We start from the raw sequence: 25,614 nt of genomic DNA on the forward strand, positions 1-25,614 counted from the left end.
TTTCTCTTGTATTTTTAGAAACGTTCAGTATTTTGTGTATCTATCTGTATTTCTAAATAGGCCATTTATTCTCTGCTTATTGAAGTACACTTATTTTATGCAGTTTTCATTAATTTGATACCTCTATCAGTAAATAAGTAGGTGAATTAATGAAAAACAGAATGCCTTAAATAAAACGTATAATAAAAAAGAACTAAATAGTTTTGAATATTTTTGAGTTTTATTTTTAAATCATTTTCAGTGTGAACCTACAGAGGTAGAAGATAGTCCTCATTGCACTTTATAATCCCGTCATACAACTCAAATGTGCTTCTACACTTATATTGCACAATAGATTGCACTAAATAACATTAATACAATGATTAAGACTGCAACATGAACACAATATAATTTTTTCCCCATATACTGTATATGTAAAAAAATCTTGAACAGACTGGAACTTAAAAGTAGGAATAAGGAACAGAACTATCTGGATCCTCAGGGTGCATGAACCCAAACTTCATTGTGCCTGTTGATCAAATCCCACGGTGCGTCATAGCCAGCTGCATCAAACCTGTTTTCAATAAACTCCTTTCCTGCAGCCCTGAGGTCCTCTTTAAGCTGCTGCACATTCTCTAAGGCGTCTTGATCAGAAGCCAAACCACTAAATGACCTGTAATGTCCAGCAATGAGATAATGTTTAAATGAGAAACAGAAAATTACCAGTTTTTTACTGTCGTTCTTTACTGAAATTACTAACCTGACATAGACAGTACCGCCTGGTACAACAGTTTTTCTAATGGTCGTATCGATGGGTTCAGGGATGTCTGAGTCAGATTGAAAGACGGAAATGGACACCTGTCTCTCCCCCGTTCCATCAGCTTCCTTCACTGACACCAGGACAGGCCTGGTCATAGCAATCTCCTTACCTGAGAAGAAAAATTACAGTCAAATAAGATGAGTGAAAATTAACAATGGATTATTTTCTCCATCAAACCCATGAAGCTTACTTACTCTCATTGTTTTGTCCTTGATTAAAATAATACAGTTTCCAAAATCCATCCTTTATATCACTCTGGCTGGTACTTGCAATATCAGTGGCAATCCAATAGCTCACGTCGTAGCTGCGCTCCTCAAATGCCTTTTTGTTTTATTAACACAACGATACAACATTTCTACATATAATAAACCAAAATAAAAATATTCCAAACTAAAAAAAAACAAAAGTCGTAGGCCTACCTGATATTCCTTTACCAGGGTGTACATGGGACACTCATGTCCATGACAAAACCAGGGCGCTTCCCAACATTCTGTATATGGGAGACATATAAGTCCAACCAGGAGACACAGAGCTGAAGGTAGAGTCCTCGCCATTGCACTGCAAGATCACAAATATTGTCACAGGTTGTTTGTGTACTGTGCTCTAGTGACATGAAGTAGACACACCCTTCAACATTTCTTGGAATTTTCCCCTCCCCACTAAACTACCATCTAGAATGAAATCAAGGAAACAACTGACCTGGTACATTTCATTCTTCCATGAAAAACAATGAGGAAAGAACAGTAGATATTTCCCATGCATTTACAAAGGATAGGGCACAACAAATTATATAAACTCACTAGAAAAACATTAAAGCACAATGACAGATTAAGTGAATAATGACAAACTTAGCAGCATTGTGTCCTTGAGCAAGGCACTTCATCATTAGTAACTCCAGTAATAAGTGTACTGTAAATTACTTTGAATAAAAGTGTCAGTTAAATGACTAGAAATGAGTAATTATTAAAATGACTAAACTGGCAAAGTTCGGGCTTGCTTAGTGTCAGCTGGAATCACCAGAGTTATATAAATGAAGGGGGAAAAAGTGAAACGTTTCCTCATAAATAATTTGCCTCTTTAATTCAAAATAAAAGTGGTAGGATGAAAAGCAGCTCAACCGGTGCAAGCCTTAATTCACTTGAAAGTGATCCATGCAGAGTTCTTCTATCATAAAACAAAAGCAGAATCATAATGGAAATAGCTCAGCACATTTAAGACCACATATCCCTCCATAAATGTATCAGTTTAAGGTTGTTAATCATAAACTTTAATGATGTAAAATGATGGCTGCGGCTCAGATGAGATGTCTAAATCTTCATTTTCATTTTCACTGTTAGATGAAGCTTTTCAAGAAATAGATGTTCAAACTGTGCAATTTATTAACCAGGTTATACAAGTTTGCGGTATAATAAGGCATCAGAAATTGCCCTTACATAGACACCGGTCCTTCCAGAACCAATTCATCTGAACAATTTAAGATGTCCTCTGGCCTACATCTTAGAAAAACCTAAAGCAAGTAATTTTCAAAACTGTGTTTTGTTTTGTAAACGGACCTCTTTGTTATGGCAAACCTATACAGATCTTTGTAGATCCATGCCATCCAAACTGTGCTAAGTTTTTTTCCTGCTTGTGAACACAAACCAGTTCCAGTGTTTACTAGATTAAAAACGAACGAATGAATTCATTGTCTTCTGATCCACCTCACTGTTTTGATATGTATTTTAATCAAATAATGGCTTATAATGACTATGAATATTGATAATAATGATTAAATAATTAAGATGTAAATAAAAAATGGTCTTTAGGACCATCAAACCAGTCTGATATTTATTTTAAATGTGTTATTATTATTATGCAAAATTTACAATCTAAACTATGACTTCAAATGGTCAACTTGATGTAGACTTGAATTATCACCACCAGGTGGTGCCCAATAACAAAGAGTTAGTTGTCTCCAAGAGAAGGGGCCGTGTAACGGAGCAGAAAGAGAGAGAGAGAGAGAGAGAGAGAGAGAGAGAGAGAGAGAGAGAGAGAGAGAGAGAGAGAGAGAGAGAGAGAGAGAGACCCACAACTCAGCCAGTCGCAATTTGAGAGGCTGCTGTCACGCACCCCGACACCCCGAGCACAGAAGCGACCGGCCGTGAGTATTCCTCAGAAGGACAGAAGACACGGGTTCAGCACAGCTCTGAGCTTGACAGGATGCTGACGGACAGACGGAAACATAGAGAAAGAGGGTCCACCCGTGCAGCAAGTGCATAAAGGGGAGAAGTATTCGCCGGCACTTTAGGGCTGCATCCCTGTCTTCAGAGGGGACAGCATGGGCAGAACAGTTATCCTTAAATGGTAACGTTAGTCACAAAAATGCGATACTAACAAGGGGGAATTCGCGGAAAAGTACCAACTAACGATTTGATCTGCTTTTCGGTGATTTGTTTCACAACAGCCTTGAACTTCGATAAGTTGCTCGTGAGAATGGAAAAGCCCATCCAGCCTCAGCTGCAGTCGAGCATATCTAAGAGCTCAGAAGGTCCGTCAGAGGATCTCTCCAAACTCACGGACGATGAGCTTCTGAAATGGAGCAAGGAGGAGCTTGTTCGCCGGCTGCGCAGATCCGAAACCGAGAAGATGAGCGTTATAGTGGACCACAGCAATCTCATCCGAGAGGTGAACCGCAGGCTTCAGCAGCACCTCAACGAGATACGAGGGCTGAAGGTAAGACGAGCCTGCATCTTATGTTGACTAAATAAATAAAAGCCACATCGTTTTGGTAAGCTACTAATCAAACAACAGATAGTAAAAAAATAAAAAATAATTTGTATTAAAATATATTTTTTTTAAAGCGTCAATGTACACGTTTACACATGGCCTTTCAGCATGTTGTGCAGCTTTAAATAGTTTTTCTTCTAAGATTCAGCTCCTGGCACATGCATTCTCTGTGATGGGCATAAAGGTCCACTGGGATAAAATGCGTCTTACATGTAATGTTCTCATAGAAGAACATAATGCTACATGGCAAAAAAAAACACTACAGTAATATTTATGTAGTATGCAAAAAACAAACAAACAAACAAACAAACAAAAAAACAATCAAGTAAGAATATTTTGTAGACAGATGTGTAAAGTAGGCCCATATTGACAGCTCAAGTCACAACAGTATATTAAAAATACATTAGAGTTGTTTAACTTCATTTTTACCAGTCAAACTTGCTCTGCTTAGACATCAGTTTTGAGTCATAGATTTTTTTTTTCAGGAGGTGAATCAGAAGCTTCAAGAGGACAACCAGGAGCTGCGGGACCTCTGCTGCTTTCTGGATGATGACCGGCAGAAAGGAAAGAAGGTGTCGAGGGAGTGGCAACGCTTGGGCCGTTACAGCGCAGGGATCATGCGTAAGGAGGTGACACTGTACCTGCAGAAGCTGAAAGAGCTGGAGCAGAGACAGGAGGAAGTAGTGAGGGAGAACCTTGAACTGAGAGAGCTGTGCCTTATGCTGGACGAGGACAAGGGCTCTGGAGGTACTGGCAGGTCAGCAGGTACTGGGGGACCAGCCGGCTGCAGGAATTCAATCGATAGCCAGAGCAGCCTGTCTCACGCCAGCGGTCCTGGGCCTGGCCTACTAAGAGATGTGGGTGACGGGAGCAGTACCTCCAGCGCGGGCAGCACCGACAGCCCTGACCATCTCACACATAAGCAGCAGCTGTTGGGCGGCCCAGTTGGAGGCAGTCCTGACCACCTACATAAGCCAGGCTCAGGGGGTGAGGCACCGGGTCCTGAGCATGCAAGTCGCAGACATAGCACCAGCCAGGAGTATGCAGCGCACACCTATCCCCAAGTGTGCCGGTCTCGCTGTGGGTCCTTCTCCAGTCCGGATCATAAGGGCCTACGGGGTTTTAGTCCAGAGAAACTTGGCAAGAGCCTGTCGAGAGGCAGTCCAGAGCAGTTCTCGAAACACTTACTGGTGTCCTCTCAGCCGCCTGGCAGCCCGGACCTTTTCCATAAGCACAGGGCTAGCATGGGAAGTATGTGTGGGAGTCCAGAGCCCAAACAGATTCTATCAGGGACACCGGAGCACCTACAGAAGGGACGTGTCATTTCTGGGAGCCCAGAGTTGTCGAGGCATCAGCACAGCAAGTTCGGCAGCCCTGGCCGAGAGGTGGCACAGAAGAGGCCGGGCGTAGAGGAGATTTCCCCTCATCACCGGAGCATCTATAGCGGTATGAATGGTGGGTCCGACTGGAGCCTGCTCTAGCACCCACAGAAAGATATGGAGTGCCATTTTAATGCACATGCAGAGAGGATGGTCATTCTTCATTCTGGAGCACGCAAAGCCCCAATTCCCAGCCAGGCACTGAACCATCCCATTCAGCCAGCCATGATCTGCATTTAGTCTAGTTTTACTTTGCTCAGTTCAGGAAAGGCAATGGCCAGATAGAACAGGGGCTTTAGTGTCTGGCTAGAGCAGAACATCTCATCTCTGGTAAAGGTCGGTGGTGTCCAGTCTTGGTCCTCTCGGGCCATGATTTTAATAGGCTTTAGCTACCTCCTATCAATCAGCCTCTGTACCTGTGCCTCCGAAGCCATTTTTTGCTCTGGAATCCAGCAGAGGGAACACTGTAATCAATCAATCAAAGACCAAAATACTCAGAGGCCCAACAAAAGCCAGAAGACACTGTTGCCCAGCAGGACCAGGAGTGGACACCATTGTACTTGCCATATGCACGCAGGTGAGTTGAGTGGCATAGTGTATGAGTCAGCAGCACTTGAGAAGGAGCAGTGTTGAGGAAAGGCCCATTGTTTTTATGTTACTATGAGTACATCTATCTTTTAAAATTTTATTTTATTAAATAGAAATTATTTTAGTTTCAATTTGATTTAATTCTACTTTCTTGCATCCATATTCGAATTGCAATTCTGCATCCTGTGTGCAATCTTAATTCAAATTCAAGATTTGAATTGCGATTTTAAATGCATTCTCAATTAAATTCTGAATGGTGCCCACCATGGTGCTTAAGCTGAATGCTGCAACCCACAAATGCTCTTGAATTGCAGAATTACACACACACACACACACACACACACACACACACACACACACACACATACACACACACACACACACACACACACACACACACACACACACACACACACACACACACACACACACACACACACACCTTACTCACCCAGAATACAGTTTGTCATCTCCGACAGTAAGTTTTATACAGCTACATGCACCCAGCGGAAGGCTCATAAACACCACATTTTCTTAAACACACACACACACACACACACACACACACACACACACACACACACACACACACACACACACACACACACACACACACACACACACACACACACACACACACACACCACTAGTGTTGTTTTTGGCGGCCTGTTTTAATTTTAGTTTTAGTCTAGTCTTTGTGTCAAGCTGTCATTTTAGTTTTTATTAGTTTTAGTCACGTTCTCTTTCTAGTCTAGTCTAGTCTTAGTCGACGAAAACTGATGACATTTTAGTCTAGTTTTAGTCGACGAAAGACGGTCTAGTTTTAGCCAATGAAATTTGTATTTTAGTCTCTTTTTAGTAATGCAATTCTATTTAACCCAGTCAATATAGTATAAGTAGTACCTTGTGTAGACGAAACCAAATTTTTATTTTAGCCAAACCCATTTTAAACAATATTATCTTATTATAGTTATCTTATTATCTTATTGTTACCTTATAGACTCAAGAATACATCCATTCCAGAACTCTGATTTGAATTTACAACATATTTATTTTACCAACCAAACATGTTAGAAGTAGCCGACACACATGAAATGAAAGTTTTTCCAAATGTCATTTCTTTTTCTCCCAAAGACGAATCCCTTTCTCTGAGTCAGACTTAACTTTGTTTGTTGTCGTTTATGCTAACGCCTGTTTCACACATGTTTGCAGTGCGTATGTTGTGCGTATTTTTCCCCGCACCCATGTTAATAGGTTAGAGCGCTCACACCGCACGCGAATGCGGTCCGCAATCCGCTCCAGGAGCGTGCGTGCATAACAGCAGAGCAGAGAAGAGATCTACACAGTACCTCAACAACGCGACATAATGGCTATAGGCTAAAAATATTGATTTGAAATAAAAAATAGAGAATAAATATTGTGATTGTGGTACAGCCGTAGATCAGTTGCGCACTGCAAACGCAGCACATGTGGAAGCACAATAGGGCGTGCTGCTCCTGCATACTCACCGCAACACGCACCGCATACGCACTACACACGGAGTATGAAACTGGCGTAACTCACGCAGCTGCATCTTCTATCTAAATAATGCCGCGAGTGGGGCTTGAGGATGTGAAGTCACCTGCGTCTGCGCAGTGCGATCTGATGCAGCCCCTGAAGTGACACAGGAAACATAATTGTTATTCAAAACATAAATTTGATTTTATGAAGTCCTTGAGAATCCAATCCATGGTGTTGGTGCTGTTAGTAGCAATCCATCCACCTATTTTTAAGCGCATTTTGGCATATCGCATAAAAAACAATGGAGGGAAATGCCAAGATGCGCATACATTTTAAAATTGCAAATAAAAAACGTATGCACTTAATCATTTTTTATGCGATTCGACAACATGCGCATAACCTACGATGGCAACACTTTTACAGAATAAATTCCTTTTTGATGCGCATCAAAAAAGACATGTGACTTTGTGATGAGTCGGAATAACTGGACCAACCAGCAGATCGATCTCGTTGCACAGCATCTAAAATGCTGTTTTGATCATTCTGTAATGCTTGAGCAAAGTCTGTTGTTAAAGTGGTTCGGTATAATTCCCTCCCCTCCCGGTAGAAACGCCTCACACGATTGCATTCACAAACACCAGGCATCTGTTTATTGTGTTTCATTTGCACGCTCTGAGCCATAGTAATACGAATTTTTTTACACACAGTGGCTTCTACTGCAGCAACTTCCATTTTTCTTAGTGATATTTAGCACCAGTTTATCAGAAATTGACAATTTTCTTCTCTTCGACTCACTGGATGGAAACGCAAACGTTTTATGCATGAAAGTGCGTATCTATACCACGAATGTTATTTCTCGTGCCAATTAGACACTAAAAATGGGTTTAGCGTGCATACGCTACGCCCTGAAACCCCCTAGGGTATAGGATTAGGGTGGGGAGTGCGTGCGTATTACACGCCATAAAGTGCGTATCATATGCACGCGAAAACTGCGTAGCATATGCACGCAAAAACTATTTTTGGCATATAAATGGCACGAGAAATAACATTCATTGTATAGATTCGCACTTTCATGAGATTGGGCTCGATATTCCAAATTTGCGCACAAGTTAAATTCATAACTTTGGATAGAAACATGTCATGCTTTTCTGTTTGAGCTATCTTATGCTAATCGAATTTATTGCATCCTAGAATTACACTTTACTACATTACTGAGATACAAAGAAAAAATGTTGTGAATCATCATGGTGTGAATTATAAATTTAATACGAATTTGCATTAAATAGATAGTTGATAGCTTTGTGAGATGCTAACATATCACAAAATCTGCAGTGTACATTATTGGTGGACAAACCATGTGAATGTGTGCAGAATTAAAGAGGGGAATATCATTCTCTCCTCCTGATGTGTAGCATTCTATCCAACTATATTCTGCTAATGATTTCTTGGAGAAGAAGTGCTGAGCTGTGCAGCTTGCCAATGCCATGGGACACTACCTGAAGCTGTTTGCTGTTTACCTTGCACTGCATTTAATAGGAAAATAACAGCTGCTAATTAACACCTGAGTTCACTGACCAAAATGGATGCTCTGTGGATCTCAAACTAGAAACAGCACTGCTATTCTCATGAAGGATGGTTCGGAATGTGACATTTTGATTTATAGATTGTACAAAAGCTTGGCAATATAATTATTTAAGTATCCTGCCTGGCAGATGGATGGTTGATTTATTTTAGAGGCTACATTTACCTTATTTCCTGTGGTTTGTTTCCACTCTGAGCGCACAAATGCCTTGTATACAAGCTTGGTACTGGACAGCCTGTACTGAGATCCATCCTGCTGCTGATTTACCTCTTTTGACACCACCAGCTAACAGAGAGAGAATAAGCTACTGTATTACCTCTCTTTCTCTTTCTTTCCTTTCAATTATTCACTGTTCTTGTGCTCTTTCATTATTTCTTCAGACCAAAACTCTCTTTTCCTAATAATGCAGATCCAATTAAATTTTTCCACGGATGCTCTGGGTTGGTGCATATCCTCAGTTTTGCTTACTGGTCCAGATCCTTTAGAACTTTAATTTCAGTAGAGATTCACAGTCCCCAGTGTGTCTAATTAGTCATAATACACATTTAAAAAAAGTATTTGGTTAATGAATAAAAAATTAAATAATTTACACTTCATGGAGCTGTGTTCTTTACCAAAACCACATGCTCACATTCGGAGCAGGGAATTACAGTTTATCCCTCTTGGCCGTGGCCAGTCAGCCTGGATTATCCCTTAAGAAGGTTTTGACGGTCAGATTTCTCTTTTTCTCCTCCCTTGCTGGGGTGCGTCCTGCAGTCAACAGTAACTCTGATGTACTCACATTTAACTCCGCACCAGCACTTTGACAGTTGCTTGACAATTAATAAAATCTCATAAGAACCATTATTGCCTTTTAATTATAAACTTACTTGGATTACAGAAGTTACTTTAATTTCAGAGAAAGTTACAAACAAGGATTTAAGGCACATTTCATCCAAAAATGAAAGTCTGTCATAATTTACTGTACTCATCGTCATGACGTTCCGAATATTTAATTAATTTGCAAAACACATAAAGAAAATATTTTAAAGAATGTAATTTAAATGGACATTGGACCCTACATTTTATAGATTTTTTTTCTTTGTTTTCCACTGAAGAAAGAAAGTCATAAAGGTTTGGAATGACATGAATAAATGATGACAGGATTTTCATTTTTGGGTGAACTATCTTTTAAGTTTGTTTTCTGAGCACTTTCTACTCCACTTGGCACTTGCTTCGTTTCTACATAATTTGTTGAGCCACCACAGTGAAATACATTTTAAAACGGCCAGACCCGGTGATCTCTCCAACATAGGACACTGCATTTGACCTTGACTGGCCTCTCCCGAGCTCTACAACCTGTACTTATCCTAATAAATCTGCTTCATTTGGGATTTCCTCCCAAGTGTTCCTCAAGGCCCGATGTTGAGATATCATACTGTCCATCAATCAGACCGTCCGTTAATGCTATGTGTAAATAATGAATAATGCTGTAGCTCAGCTGCATTTGCATTTGTAATGTGACACAGAACAAGCACTGCTGGCTGTTCACGCTTCACGCTTTGCGGGCTTTCGTCGTAGTTCCAAGCTGATGGTGTGGTACAAGGCTTTGGCTCTTTGCAGGAATTTAATTTGCAATCTGAGGAATACATTTCTAATTGCTTGCCTTGACATTTAAGTTGAATTTAATTTCTTTTCCTTTCATTTCTCAAGAGATAAAGGCCCTGGCGATCGCGGCTGGCATCAGACGACTGTTTTTTGCTCCCTTGCTGGGGAGCCAGAGGTTGTATAACAGTTAGGAAACAGTTCTCAGAAGCCTGTTACTAAATTAAATCTACTCAGCTCTTTGTGACCTGGCCAATGACTGATCTTGAATGCTCAGCCATAATTAATGACTGTCTGCTTGTTTTATAGTTTAATGAAAAATTCTAATCCCGCTAAGCTGCGTCCTAAACAGACAGCAATTTAGCCCCCCTGTGATCACCGTGTGCGGTTGCTAATTCCATAATCTATTCGTTGTCATGCAGACTTAGGCACGCAATAATTCCTAAGTACAGTACGCTGTGTATAAAATGAACCTGATCAGACGAGTTCTAGGGGTAAATAGGTGAACACACTTGTAGAAATGGAGAGCTACAGTGTTTATCGATCCCTCATTAGTGCACGAGTGAGCAATTGATTCAGGCTTACTGCTACTGCAACGTGGGGGAAAAACATTGCATTTAAGATAAATGGATTACATTGTAGAATAAGTGCAAGCTTTAAAAATGGTATCTGTCAAAGTAAGTCACTGAAATAACTGCATTTATCACAGCATGTGAATAAACACTAGACTCTATATTATAGCCAATAACTTGATATATTAAACACAGTATAGGTCAGTTCATGTCAAATCAAGTCACATTTAGACATACTTCCATGTCAAGACTGAATAAGTCCTTTTAAAATGAACAAAATATTGTACCATACCAGACAAAACATTGTAAAAGCTGATATTTTGGATCACACTAGGGACTTTTTTTTGTTCAGGAAGGGGATTTTTATTTTCAAAAAGTCAATCAAATGTAATGGTTTAAGATAATTTATTAGTATCTTGGGTCTTTTTTAGTGCCCCAATATTACCAATGTCTAGAATTGTTTAACTCTTTTCTAAAATAAATGGTAATTTTTAACAAATATTTTTACCCCAAGGAGTCTCTGAACCATTTGGACTTAAAGGGAACCCGCTGTATTTTGGCCTGGAAATAACAAATACTTCAAGGGGCTAAAAATATGAAATTTTTACAATCTGCAAGAAACATTTTACAGACCTTATTTTTAGGGTATCAACAGCAAATAAGCAAGCTATGATCAAAATTGGTTCAAAATCAGCTTTAGCGACTGTCTGATCTGATATGACATTGTCTGACCCTTATATTCACAGTATCCTAAGTTATCCACATGCAAACTCAAACAGTCGCGCTTGACGCTAACAATGCTAAGTTCATGGGTTTGAAATGTATTGTATAAACTGTTAAAATACCTTACCTTGAATGAAAGTAACTCGGATAAAAGTGTCTGCCAAATGTATAATTGAAACTGAAATGAGTGCTGAACTTCTCTTTTTTTTTTAAAACACAGTGCACAGAACAATACATAATGCATTTGTTACCTCTACAGTTTAAAATACCTTCTCGGTTTCTAATAGTTTGGTATTTGCTGCTAGATTCCTTTATCCGATATTCCTTTTTTGCATCAGTAGAGTATTGTTCAATTCCACAATGTCCTTCAGACAGGCTGCTAAAGCAACTTATTTGTCCATTTCCCTGAGATTTATCTTACCTAAGCATTAATCTTGAGATCTGAAAGAAAAATGTAAATGAGTATTAAACTCAATGCCACCTTACATAGCATTTGTAGTCAGGGACGTACTGGGACTGAAATTCAGCCCGGGACTTTAAGATGGAGAGGCCTTTTTCGCGAGTGCCCTTGGTGCACGAGCAGAAGGATTTTTTTGCAGTTATTTTAATTCTAATAGTGTTTTTATGGTATAAATAGAATCAGATTACACTGAAGACATTCAAGAAATTTTAGGATGATACCTGCCTCTTCAGATAGTATAAGCAAGTCACCACTGCACTGAACACAACCAGGTCAGCAAAACCTAATCTCGAACACTTAAGTCACAGTATACTGCTAACTACCAGCATGTCATGTGTACAGTCATTTGGAGTGATAAAATAGTTACAAATACTACCAAATACCCACTCAGATACTCAAAAACTACAATGCAGTCCCATAAAATAGAGATTTGTGTGTGTGTCCTCACTTTCAACTCTCCCTGCCTCTGCTTACTGATTGTACAGCTGAGAAGAACATGAGAAGAACATCAGTAATAACTGAGACTAAGAATAATACATTTTCTACCTATGCATAATATGATTGCCTAGTACCCAGCCCTGCACTCTGCCCCTGTACCTGTCCTTGTTTTTGTGCTGGTTCCATTCTCCTCATCCTCCAGCTCTTCTTTCTCTTGCTGCTTTCCTTCCTCCCCCTTCTCATCAATATGACTGCAGGGGTCATCATCAACCTGTCCCTCTCCAACACTGACCTTAACAGCTAATATACATATACAGACATACATAGATTCCTTGCTTATAGAAGGATGTTGTCTGTGTGTGACGACAAACTGCAAAATATCTTTTCTTTTTAATTCTTATTTTTTCGGCCCCACCCATTTCTTTCTCTTCTTTCCATAGACAGTAATCTCTCCTTTTCGCCATTTTTACCGTCAGGCTTTGTTGCATTGCATTCACACAAACCCGCCAAACATGAGTAAAAGTAAACTCCTTTGATCGGCGCCTAGTTAGAGCCAATCGGATGTCAGGAAAAACGAGGATCAGTCCAAGTTAAGAGGGGCCGCTCGCATCCCTCCTCAGATTGAAAGTATTGGTTTTGCCCGGTCTTAATCACACACACACACACACACACACACACACACACACACACACACACACACACACACACACACACACACACACACACACACACACACACACACACACACACACACAGCATTCCGCTTCAGGCAGTAAGCGGCCGGTTAGGCCGGTCGCGTATCATTAAAGAAAAAAAACAACAACTCTTAGACCACCGGCCGGTCTTCGGCCTGAAATGGACCGGCCGTTCGGGATTGTTCCCGGTATTCCCGATGGCCAATCCGCCCCTGTGTGTAGTTACCATTTATACCACTGTTGTGCTATCCTAACAGGCCTCTTTAAAAAAAAATAAGACTGTATAAGACAGTTAGTGTCTTTGTTCAGGACACTTTGTCAGCTTCAATTCTTGGCTATTGCTGCCCATATCTTACAACAATAGTTTAATTAATCTCTGTGAAAATTATATACATTATTCATATTCATCTCAAATTATAGCCCTTGATCTTTCTCATTCTCTGGAAGATGTTCAAGTTTTCCTACAAAAGGCTTGTGTTCCTAAAGGATCCCAGTGCCATCTCTACTAATTCTAGCCTCTGTGCTGCCTGGTAACATGGAGGGATTATGTAAGATATTAGGAATTCATGCTGAGAGGGCCACCGTCAGCCCACTTTCTACTTTGAACCCCTGTTTATTTTCCTGCTGGCTCAAGGCGTAATTGAGAAACCATTGATGGCTACCTCAGAAAGAGGGAACATGAGGGCTTGCAGTGGTCAGCGTCCATCAAGCATTTACCCAATCTACAGACCTTTTTCATTTTCATGGCTCATAGCCACATTTAACCAAGTATTATGTGCTCTAAAGAAGTAGAAGAAAAATACATGCAGACAGGGAGAGGTTTACTTTCATTGGAAATACTGCGGAAATGGATTCTAGAATAAATCAATATCAGCTTAATGGGAAGGTGTTCACACACGTCTTTATGATAGTCTGTTGACCTCTGGGAGTGACATACTGTAAGTGTGTACTAGTGGCTGGTGTAGGTGTCAATTGGTAGTTCAAGTCACTGCAAGTGTAGATATGTAAGTTTAAAGAGATCTCCAAAAAATAGCAGTTTTAAAAGCAAGTATAATAGAAATAAGTGGAATCCAAAACAACAATGGACCCCATTGACTTTCAATATGGGGAATGAATAAATATTATTATATATTGAAAAAAGTATATATAAATTATAAAAAAAAAAAAAGATTTACTCATTTTGTCCTTCAATTTATGCAATATAATGTACTTTGTTAACTTATCTTGTTTTTAGAATGCTTTAATAGTTTTACTTGAATTTTTTTTTGTAATGGTGGTGAGCATATTTACACATTTAATGCATTTAAAGCAGGTTTGGGCTAGTAAAAGTTTTTTTTAATGTTTTTGAATAAAAACAAAATTAAAAATGAATATGATGTTCTATTGAACTTTATATTTATCAAAGAATCAAGGGGAAAAAAATACATCATAGTTCCCTTTCAAGGGAACTCGAGCTGCGTCAAGCTGTGGGAACGCCTCTGCGTGTGTGCGTCATGAAGCACGTATGGAATCAGTCCAATGGAGAGACGGAACGTCATAGGCGGGTGACGTCATCGACCAGGAAACTATAAAGCACCCCCAAAACACAAGCGCGACAGCTTCTTTGCCTTCAGTAAGCGCTATATGTGGATCTTTCTCAAGTGTTTTTTTCTGTCACAAAGCAGGAGTTTCACTATTTCAAAAAACTATATATATATATATATATATTATATTGAGAGACAATGGCGAGCGAACAACAATTTAAGAAGTGTGTTCCTCCCTGCTCGCGCTATTTAACGAGCGGGGATACACACAGCTTATGTGTTGTTTGTTTGGGAGTGCAGCATGCCCAGTCAGCTCTCGAGGGGGCTGATTGTGAGCATTGCTAGGGTTTGCCTCTTAGAACGCTCCGCTCCCGCCGATCACTCTTTGAGGAGAGTGGTTCGGTTCGCGATCCCCGCGGATAGGGTCCCGCTTATGCCGAGGCTGAGCGGCGACGTCAGTAGTGGGGATCGCAGATGGATCTAACAGCGGGGCTTGAGACGGGCTCTGCCCTATCTCAGCCCTTACCTGTTAGGTCCAGTGCCTCAGTCTCGGGTTCGGAAGCACGCTCTGCGGTTTCTTCCCCCCGAACTGAGGCCCCAGTACTGCAACTATCCAGTTCTGAGGATCTGGATGTTGTTAGTCTGGATGCGGGAGATGTCAATGATTAGCCATCTCGCTGTCCCAAAAGTGAGGAGCTTATGGAGGTGCTCACTCGTGCTGTTTCTAAATTAAGCATCGAGTGGCCAGCTGTTAGGCAGGAGTCTAGAGAAAAATCTAAATTAGATGAAAGATTTTTGCCTTCCCGTTCTCAACCTCCACGCCTGTGCTTGCCCTTCTTCCCTGATCTCCTCACAGATGTTTCGAGATCGTGGAAAAACCCGATCTCTTATCGTGTTTTTAACCCTCAATCTTCCACTTATTCAAACATCGTGGGCGCTAAATCTCATGGTTATGGGGCGATGCCCAAAGCAGAAGAGGCGCTTGCTAGTCATCTTTCTGCTGAAGCTGCATGTTCTTTTAAAGCACCACTTTTACCCTCTAAGCCTCTTAGAAGTACGTCAGCTTTAGTGGGTAAGGCGTATTCGGCGGCCGGTCAAGCCTCGGCGTGTCTGCACACGATGTCCATCTTGCAGGCATACCAGGCTGACTTATTAAAGGATGTGAGTGATACTCAAGAGGTCAGCTGAGGGTGGTCCCTGCCGTGGGAGAGAGGTGTTCTAAGCATTACACGGTGCCCGCTCTTCTTCGGTGCCCTCAGGGGCCCGTTCTGCCAACCCCGCCTCCATGCCGGGGCACAGACGGTCCCAGCGAGCGCTTTCCCGAGGGACGCTCGCCCCCTCTGATGAGGGTCTCAGAGCAGTTAAGCCAGTCGTTCCCTGCCGGTGCGCCGTTACACGGCGCTGTGTTTGCTGCTCAAGTTACACCAGAGGCCATTCTCGAGAGACTGGTACCCTTAGTATTTCTGGGAGAGTGGAAAAGCCTTCCAAAAATATCTCAGTGGGTTCTGCACACAGTAAAAAAGGGTTATACTATCCAATTCAGGTGTCGTCCACCAAAATTCAGAGGGGTTCTGCCCACAGTGGTGGGCCCCGAGCAAGCTCTGGTAATGGAGCAAAAGGTGAAAGTGCTCCTTCAAAAGGGGGCTATAGAACGGGTTCCTCCTCCCAGGTTGGAGTCAGGTTTTTACAGCCGATATTTCATCGTTCCAAAGAAGGATGGGGGGTTGCGTCCAATTTTAGATCTGCGCCTGTTGAATCGCTCGGTAGGGAAGCTAAAATTCAAGATGCTCACTATCAAGCAGATAGTGTCACAAATCAGATCCGAGGACTGGTTTGTCACGATAGATCTGAAGGACGCGTACTTCCATATTTCCATCCTTCCACAACACAGGAAGTTCCTGAGGTTCGCCTTCGGGGGCGAGGCGTACCAGTACAAGGTTCTTCCATTTGGCCTAGCTTTATCTCCCCGCACTTTCACGAAATGCATGGATGCAGCTTTAGCGCCCCTGAGGTTTCAGGGCATTCGTATCCTCAATTACATCGACGATTGGTTGATTTTAGCTCAGACAGAGCAGATGGCGGTTCAGCATCGAGATGTTGTTCTCGCTCATATGAGAAAGTTGGGGTTGAGGCGCAAAGAACGCAAAGAAAAGTGTATTATCTCCTTCTCAGAAGACCACTTTTCTGGGTGTCGTTTGGGATTCGATCTCGATGCGGGCGCGACTTTCTCCGACCTGCATCGCTTCGATTCTTTCAGCTATGAAACAAGTAAAGCTAGGCCAGCTACTCACTGTAAAACAGTTTCAGAGACTGTTGGGTCTGATGGCAGCAGCGTCCAACGTTATACCTTGCGGCCTGTTGTACATGAGACCACTGCAGTGGTGGCTCCGGACCAAGGGATTCTCCCCGAGGGGAAATCCCCTCCGCACGATCAAAGTCACGCGGCGCTGCCTTCGTGCTCTGGTCATGTGGAAAGAAACCTGGTTCCTATCCAAAGGGCCTGTGTTGGGGGCTCTTTGTCGTCGCGTAACGCTAACGACGGATGCTTCCCTCACAGGATGGGGGGGCGGTCATGAGTGGTCGTCCAGCCCAAGGTCTGTGGCAGGACCATCATCTATCATGGCATATAAATTGTCTAGAGATGTTGGCGGTGTTCCAAGCTTTGAAAAACTTCCTAGCAGACCTCAGAGGTCATCATGTGTTAGTTCAGTCAGACAACATGTCGGTGGTCTCGTTTATAAATCATCAGGGGGGCCTGCGGTCGCGTCCACTTTACAAGTTGGCCCGTCAGATCCTCCTGTGGTCCCAGGGGAAGTTACGGTCTCTGAGAGCTATGTATCTTCCTGGTTATTTGAATGTGGTAGCAGACTCCCTGTCGAGGCAGGGGCCGAGGCCAGGGGAATGGAGGCTCCACCCCGAGGTGGTGGAGTTCCTTTGGTTGAGTTTCGGTCGCGCCGAGGTGGACCTATTCGATTCCAAGGAGACAATGCACTGTCATCTGTGGTTCTCCATCAGTCAGCCAGGCCCTCTGGGGTTGGACGCTCTGGTACAGCCGTGGCCGAGGTCACGTCTGTATGCCTTTCCCCCGGTTGCTCTGCTACCAGGAGTTCTGGAGAGGGTTCGTCGGGACGGGGTCAGCCTACTTCTAGTATCCCCGTTCTGGCTGGCCCGAGTATGGTTCGCGGACCTAATATCTCTTCTGGACGGCTCTCCCTTGGAGATTCCGATCAGGAGGGATCTACTCTCTCAGGAGGGCGGTACGATATTTCACCCCCGCCCAGAGTTGTGGAAACTGTGGGCTTGGCCTCTGAGGGGGCCCAGCTCATAGAATCTGGTCTCTCAACTGAGGTTGTTGAGACCATCCTTCACTCCAGAGCTCCGTCCACGAGGAAGTTATATGCCCTGAAGTGGAAACTTTTCACTTCTTGGTGTGCAGAACACCGGCAGGACCCAGTTAACGGCCCAGTGGGTGCAGTGCTGGAGTTTCTGCAGGAGCGTTTCTCTGCAGGGTTATCCCCCTCCACACTAAAGGTGGATGTGGCGGCACTAGCTGCTTACCATGTCCCTTTCAGTGGAGTTTCTCTTGGGAGACACCCACTTATAACTCGCTTCCTTCGTGGCACTTTGAGGCTGAGGCCTGCAGTTCGTACGAGGGTGCATTGTACTAGAGGGCCTTTCTTTGGCCCCCTTTGAACCTACTGAGGAAGTTTCTGAGAAATGTCTAACGTATAAAACTCTTTTTCTGCTTGGAATCTCCTCACTTAAGAGAATCGGAGATTTGCAGGCCCTGTCGGTTGCACCCTCGTGCCTGGAGTTTTCGCCTGGTATGGTTATGGCTTTTCTATACCCTAGACCAGGTTATGTCCCTAAGGTCCCTACTAATGCTGTCAGACCTACAGTGCTGCAGGCTTTCTATCCTCCTCCTTTTGTGTCATCAGATCAGGAGAAACTTAACCTTCTCTGCCTGGTTAGGGCGTTAGACGCTTAAGTCCACAGAGCTGCCCTGTGGAGGAAATCAGAACAGTTATTCGTGTGCTTTGGACCACCCAGGAAAGGGTGTCCCGCGTCTAAACAGAGAATGAGCAAGTGGGTGGTTGAGGCCATCTCACTTGCTTATGAGTCGGCTGGTCAGCCTTCACCTTTGGCTGTACGAGCCCACTCTACTAGGAGTATGGCTGCTTCTAAAGCATTGTTGTCAGGAGTATCGCTAAGTGATGTTTGTGATGCGGCTGGGTGGTCCTCACCGCATACATTTGTTAAGTTCTTTGAATTGGACTTAAGTTCCACTCCTCGGGCGCAGGTGCTCTCGTCCTCTGTGCGCTAGTTCCCACATGACGGTCATTTGCTCCTATGGCGACGTGGGTATTGGCGTTCCCACAGCTTGACGCAGCTCGAGTTCCCTTGAAAGGGAATGTCTCGGTTACGTATGTAACCCTAGTTCCCTGATAGGGAACGAGACGCTGCATCGTTTTGCCATACTCCCAGCATGCCCGTTAGCGCTTCCTTCAGACCTATCAGAAGCTGTCGCGCTTGTGTTTTGGGGGTGCTTTATAGTTTCCTGGTCGATGACGTCACCCGCCTATGACGTTACGTCTCTCCATTGGACTGATTCCATACGTGCTTCATGACGCACACAGGCAGAGGCGTTCCCACAGCTTGACGCAGCGTCTCGTTCCCTATCAGGGAACTAGGGTTACATACGTAACCGAGACGTTTCCACAATAATACAGCACAACTGTTATAAACATTGATGATAATAAGAGATGTTTCTTGAGCACCAAATCAGTATATTAGGGTGATTTCTGAAGGATCAGTTGACACTGAAGACTAGCGTAATGGATAATGAAAATAGAGATAGAAATATCTCTAGAAATAGAAATAGTTATTTTAAATTGTACGAATATTATACAATATTACTGTTTTACTGCATTTTGATCAATAAGAAATTTGAGCAATTATGCAATTGAGCATAAGAAATTTCAAAAATGTATAAAAAATCATATCGACCCCAAACTTTTGAACGGTATACATATATTTTTATTAGTATAGGCAGTCTTTGGGGAATAAACCCATGATTTTGCGGTTGCTATATAAAAGAAATGCCCAGGAAGGGAAGGACAGGATGATATAAAATAAACATGAGTAGGAATGTATTAGCAAGCTGGGACAGACTTACTGTCAACTCGAAACTGCATGATATATGATGACCTGCTAATGGATAAAACCTTTTCAATTTTTAGTGTTAGCATGTATACTCTAGGTACAAGACAATGGAGTCTAAAATACCATGAAGAAAGCTATTTGTTAACATTCCCATTTATATCAATGTCCAGCTACATGCTGAATATCCACTTTTTGTGTTACTGTATTAGATCCCTTCCAGTTTACTTTCATTATATCTCATGGCTCTCGTCTCACACTGCTCAGGATAAGCACAATAGCTTGGTCAGGCAAGAGGCAAATGCTCAACTATACAAATCTCACTTTCTCACAGTCACACTCTCAAAGCTAAGCGAACCACAGCAACACATTCAATTTTAATATCTCCAACAGTGCTTGGTCAATCCTCAGCCTGGGTCTGGGCTTAAGCCCAGGTACGTCTGTGCATTAATGCGGCGCTGATAGCAACTATCCAGAACTTTGACATGAAATATAGCAGAAATGGCAAAATGCAAGCTCTTTCAAGAAAACATCTACTCTTATATGTAATATTTGTGAATTATATCTGAAAATGTATTCTGTAAGAATACTTTAGAATATCTGTCACTAAAGAAAGATGCTTTTTGGAGTCCAAAAACTGGAACCAAGCTAACTAGTTTAACCCTTCTGGTTGATTAACTTTACAGAGCTGCCAACTCTCACGCATTCACCGTGAGACTCACGCAATCGACACTTTTCACTCGCTCTCACGCCACACATCCATTTTTTCACGCAGAGAAAAATCGCGGACAAAGAAGGTTACTTTTGATATGGAACAAATTCTCAGCTTTCAGATTCTGTCAATATTTTTACGAGATTCACACAATAAATAACGTTTTGGCGCTTTTAAATAGTTCGTACTTTAAAAAATTCTCAGGTTTCAGATTCTGTCAATATTTTTACGAGATTCACACAATAAATAACGTTTTGGCGCTTTTAAATGTGACAGATCGCTGTAGCGCGTCAGTTCAAACGGCACGTGATACAGTAGCCTACAAACCCCCAATCCCCCCATCCCCCCCCCCCCCCTCCCCCCCCGACCCCACTGACTTTCAGTTCATTACCCACAACACCCGACTCCCCCCCCCCCACCCCCCCACCCCCCCCCCCACCCCCCATATACAAATCTCACTCCAAGCATAACTCAAAAGTTGGCAGCCCTGCTTTAGATGACCAGTATAAACCTGCCTGAAGTAATAATACAAAAGTTTTAGCAGGCATGCTAAACATTAGCATTTGTAGCAGCCAGGTTTGTTAGTAAAACAAGTCAACTGTCAATGTGGGAAATATATGGACTTTATCACAGATATCTAGCATTAGTTTTAGTATGCACGTTTATGTTTTATTGCTGACTGGGGTTTTGTGTATTGTGGTATGGGCAAGAACAGACTGTTGTGCTATATAAGTGAAAAGTGAGAGATGGATTGAGAGAGAGAATCAGGGAGAGAGGTGAAACACTTTTTCATGGTGAAAGCGCTGCACTTTTGCTCTTGGCTCGTACAGCCGGGTCACATTTCTAAGCATAGGCAGAAAAAGACTGTAGGACACTCATGTATCAGCTTCAGAAGGCAGCATGCTGCTTATTCTTTCAATGGTGAATCACAGAATAGATTGACGCAATGACAAGAACAACTTTGACATATAGTACAAAACCGTGACAGTTCATCCAAAAAAAACAACAAATTGTCATAATTTACTCACCCCCAAACCTGTATGACTTTCTTTCTTCTGTGGAACACAACCTATATTAAAAAAAAGCAAAAAAAAGAAATAGGGTCCAATGTTTGTGAGGAAATGATGACAACTTTGCAGCAATGATGCTAATGTGTGATTTCAGTGTAATAAAAGACTAAACTAAAGGTCTTTCCGCCTTATTTAAAGTACCCCTATTATAATATTTTTAAGTTTCCTAATGTTGTTTTGGAGTCTCCTACAACAGGTTTACATGCATCAAAGGTCAAAAAACTGTTTCATTTCCTCATAATATACATTTGCACATCACCACATTTTCAATGATTCTCAAACGACTTGTCAGATGATTCAATCTCTCTAATCCCCTCCTTTCCAAGAGCCTGCTCTGCTCTGATTGACCAGACAGCTCAGTCTGTTGTGATTGGTTTACTTGAAATACAACGTGCATCGAAAACAAAAACGCCCATTGCCAAAACAACGTCAGCTCTGCTAGTCCTGAGGCTTCCTACACCGTAAACTAAACACAGTAATGAACAATGACGTCGATTTTACCATATCAATCCTAGTGCGAGTCCGATGATGAAACACTGGAAGCCATCAGCATTAACCGTTAGCATTAACAAGTGCATGTCCATCAACAAACTGATTATTTTACTTGTACTAATTTATTTACCGAGTATTTTTCTAATATATTGCGGTGAACACTTGGAAACTGTATCAATAACAGTGCACATATGCAATGTATACATAAGTCGAGCTCTAGAGTGAATGACTGATGTAACATAAACGTTGGTAAAACAAATCTTGCTCCATGCTACATCTTTCCTCAAAGTAGTGAGAAAGACAGACAATCTGCATTCTTAGGTAAGAGTGGCCCACAACTGATTAGCAGAAGTACAGTATTTCAGTAAGACAGTAATAATGTGAGTTAAAAAGTTAGCAGGAGACCTACACATTATAACACTCAAAACTAAGTATTTTGAACACCATCTTTCAAGAGCAAGCAGTTTGCGAATCCGGCATTGAAATCGTCCCGGGTTACGTATGTAACCCTAGTTCCCCGAAGGGACGGACGCTGCGTGAAATCGCAGTGGGAACGCCCTCAGCGTGACGCGTCTGAAGCATGAATGAAATCAGTCAATGGAGAGAATGAGCGTAAGGCGAGTGACGTCATCGACCAGGAAGCTATAAATACCCCCTGAGTACACAATACGCCAGCTTAAAAGTTACTGAAGCAGCGACCCAAGGGGATGCCGAGAGTATGGCAGGACACGCAGCGTCCGTCCCTTCGGGGAACTAGGGTTACATACGTAACCCGGGACGTTCCCCTTCAGGGACTACCGCTGCGTGAAATCGCAGTGGGAACGCAATACCCACATCCCCATACGACCAAATCCCCGTCGTGTGTCATTAGGAGACACAAACCGACGAGAGAACCTGAGCCCCGGGAGTGGAGCTAAGATCGAGGGAATAAAATCTAACGAAAGTGTGCGGTGAGGACCAGCCTGCCGCATCACAAACGTCCTGAAGAGAAGCTCCTGAAAGAAGAGCTGTAGAAGCAGCCATACTCCGGGTGGAATGAGCCCTCACAGCCAAAGGTGAAGGCTGATGGGCCGAACCATAAGCAAGTGGGATGGCCTCGACCACCCACTTGCTCATCCTTTTTCTAGATGCAGGACACCCTTTCTTAGGTGACCCAAACAGACGAACAGTTGTTCCGATCTCCTCCACAGGGCAGCTCTGTGGAAGTAAGCATCAAAACCCAAACTGGGCACAGCAAATTAATTTTCCCTGGTCTGACGTCAGAAAAGGCGGAGGACAGAAAACCTGCAGAACTATAGGTCTAACTGAAACAGTTGGAACCTTAGGAACATAACCTGGTCTCGGAAAGAGAAAGGCCTTAACCAACCAGGAGCAAATTCCAGGCACGAGGGAGCCACCGAAAGTGCTTGAATATCTCCAATTCTCTTTAGAGATGAGATAGCGAGAAGAAGGATAGTCTTTGGAGTAAGAAACTTTTCCGAAACTTCCTCGATGGGCTCGAAAGGAGCAAGGGAGAGACCTTCTAAGATGATGGCCAGATCCCAAGCTGGTACCCTCGTGCGAACTGCAGGCCTCAGCCTCAAGGTGACACGAAGGAAGCGAGACATAAGTGGGTGTTTCCCGAGGGAACCTCCACTTGAAGGGGTGTGGTAAGCAGCTAAGGCCGCCACATACACCTTCAGTGTGGAGTGGGATAACCCTGTGGAGAGACGGTCCTGCAGGAAATCCAGGACTGTACCAACCGGGCAGTTAACTGGGTCCTGCTGGCGCTCTCCACACCAAGAGGTGAAAAGTTTCCACCTCGCGGCATATAACTTCCTCGTGGAGGGAGCTCTGGATCGGAGGATGGTCTCAACGACCTCAGCCGAGAGACCAGAATCTATGAGCTGGGCCCCCTCAAAGGCCAAGCCCACAGCCTCCATAGCTCTAGACGGGGGTGAAGGGTCGACCCACTCGCCTGAGAGAGCAGATCTCTCCTGATCGGTATCTCTAGGGGAGAGCCGTTGAGGAGAGACACTAGGTCCGCAAACCATACCCGGGCCGACCAGAACGGGGCTATTAGCAGGAGACTGAGCCCGTCCCGGCGAACCCTGTCCAGAACTCCTGGGAGCAGAGCGATCGGGGGAAAGGCGTACAAGCGTGACCTCGGCCACGGATGTACCATCGCATCCAACCCCAGCGGGGCTGGATGGCTGAGAGAGAACCACAGCGGGCAGCGTGATGTTTCTCGAGAAGCAAATAGATCTACCTCGGCAAGACCGAAATGTTTCCATAGGAGTTCCACCACCTCGGGGTGAAGACTCCATTCCCCGGGCCTCGGCCCCTGTCTTGACAGGATGTCTGCCCCCTGATTTAAATACCCCGGTAGATAAAAGCTCTCAGAGAAAGAATTTTCCCCTGGGACCATAGAAGGATCTGACGTGCCAGTTTGTAAAGCGGGCGAGAACGCAAACCCCCCTGATGGTTGATATAAGAAACCACCGATGTGTTGTCTGTTTGGACAAGAACATGGTGGCCCCTTAGGTCTGGGAGGAAGTGTTTCAGAGCCTGAAACACCGCCAACATCTCTAGGCAGTTTAAGTGCCACAGACGATGATGATCCTCCTACAGACCCTGAGCCGGGCGACCATCCATGATCGCCCCCCAACCCGTGAGAGAGGCATCTGTCATTAGCATAACGCGACGACAAGGAGCTCCTAACACAGGGCCTTGGGACAGAAACCAAGGATCTTTCCACATGATCAGGGCGTGATGACACCGTCGCAAACTCACGATCATGCGAAGCGGATTTCCCCTCGGGGAGAATCCCTTGGTCCTGAGCCACCACTGTAACAGTCTCATGTGCAAGAGGCCAAGAGGTATCACGTTGGACGCAGCTGCCATGAGACCTAACAGTCTCTGGAACTGTTTTACAGTGGATGACTGGCCTAGCTTGACCTGATCTACTGCAGCGAGAATCAAAGCAATACGAGCAGGTGACAATCGTGCCTGCATCGTCGTTGAATCCCACACTACACCTAGAAAAGTGGTTCTCTGTAATGGAGAAAGAACACTCTTTTTGGCGTTGAGCCTCAGCCCCAGTCACTTGATATGAGCAAGAACGACATCTCGGTGCCGAACCGCCTGTTGTTCCGATTGAGCTAGAATCAAGCAATCGTCTATATAGTACAGAAAGCGGATGCCCTGTAACCTCAGCGGGGCTATAGCAGCATCCGTACACTTCGTGAATGTTCGGGGTAACAGTGCTAGGCCGAACGGAAGAACCCGATATTGGTACGCTTCGCCCCCGAAAGCGAACCTCAGGAACTCCCTGTGTTGAGGGAGGATAGATACATGGAAGTAAACGTCCTTTAGATCTATCATGACAAACCAGTCCTCGGATCTGATTTGAACATCCCCAGTGACAGACACAGCGCCCTGTAACGTACTGGCAGGGAACAGCTGGTCTGGGCACTCCACAACCCTCCTCGGAGGGGGCGAGCGTCCCTCGGGAAATCGCTCACCGAGTCTCTCTACGCCCTGTATAGGCAGGGTTAGTAGAACAGACCCCTGAGGGCATCGAGAAAGACAG

General features: G+C 43.6%; 2 protein-coding genes across 4 annotated transcripts in view; one reads left to right on the forward strand and one right to left on the reverse strand.

Moving 5' to 3' along the window:
- Positions 1–201: 201 nt before the first annotated feature.
- On the reverse strand, positions 202–1,412 carry soul2 (heme-binding protein soul2). The gene is made up of 4 exons (XM_077236945.1): positions 1,219–1,412; positions 994–1,120; positions 740–908; positions 202–652 (listed from the first exon to the last, which is right to left on the reverse strand). Exons 1-4 carry the CDS (start codon positions 1,351–1,353, stop codon positions 478–480), a joined length of 606 nt encoding a protein of 201 aa, XP_077093060.1. The 5' UTR covers positions 1,354–1,412; the 3' UTR covers positions 202–477.
- A 1,477-nt stretch (positions 1,413–2,889) lies between these two features.
- The window catches only part of ccdc85a (coiled-coil domain containing 85A), a 55,450-nt gene continuing 32,725 nt past the window's right edge, over positions 2,890–25,614 (forward strand). The window contains exons 1-2 of one of the 3 annotated variants that reach the window (XR_013205942.1): positions 2,890–3,511; positions 4,051–5,521. Coding sequence is in view for 2 of the 3 variants with exons in the window: in XM_077236982.1 (XP_077093097.1) it covers positions 3,272–3,511; positions 4,051–5,020 (1,210 nt within the window). In the remaining variant the exon portion in view is untranslated. The remainder of the gene's footprint in view (positions 3,512–4,050; positions 5,522–25,614) is intronic. The other 2 variants (XM_077236982.1, XM_077236983.1) reach the window with 2 other exon arrangements.

Source organism: Siphateles boraxobius, unplaced genomic scaffold, assembly GCF_051911475.1.
Source record: "Siphateles boraxobius isolate OS27281-9 unplaced genomic scaffold, OSU_SipBor_1 20, whole genome shotgun sequence".
NCBI classification, from domain to species: domain Eukaryota; kingdom Metazoa; phylum Chordata; class Actinopteri; order Cypriniformes; family Leuciscidae; genus Siphateles; species Siphateles boraxobius.

Coding starts and splice junctions, on each gene's coding strand:
- soul2 (XM_077236945.1), bottom strand. CDS start 1,353: ATGGCGAGGACTCTACCTTCAGCTCTGTGTCTCCTGGTTGGACTTATA. Junction 909..993: donor TCAAGGACAAAACAATGAGA/GTAAGTAAGCTT, acceptor TTTTCTTCTCAG/GTAAGGAGATTGCTATGACC. Junction 653..739: donor GGCGGTACTGTCTATGTCAG/GTTAGTAATTTC, acceptor TGGACATTACAG/GTCATTTAGTGGTTTGGCTT.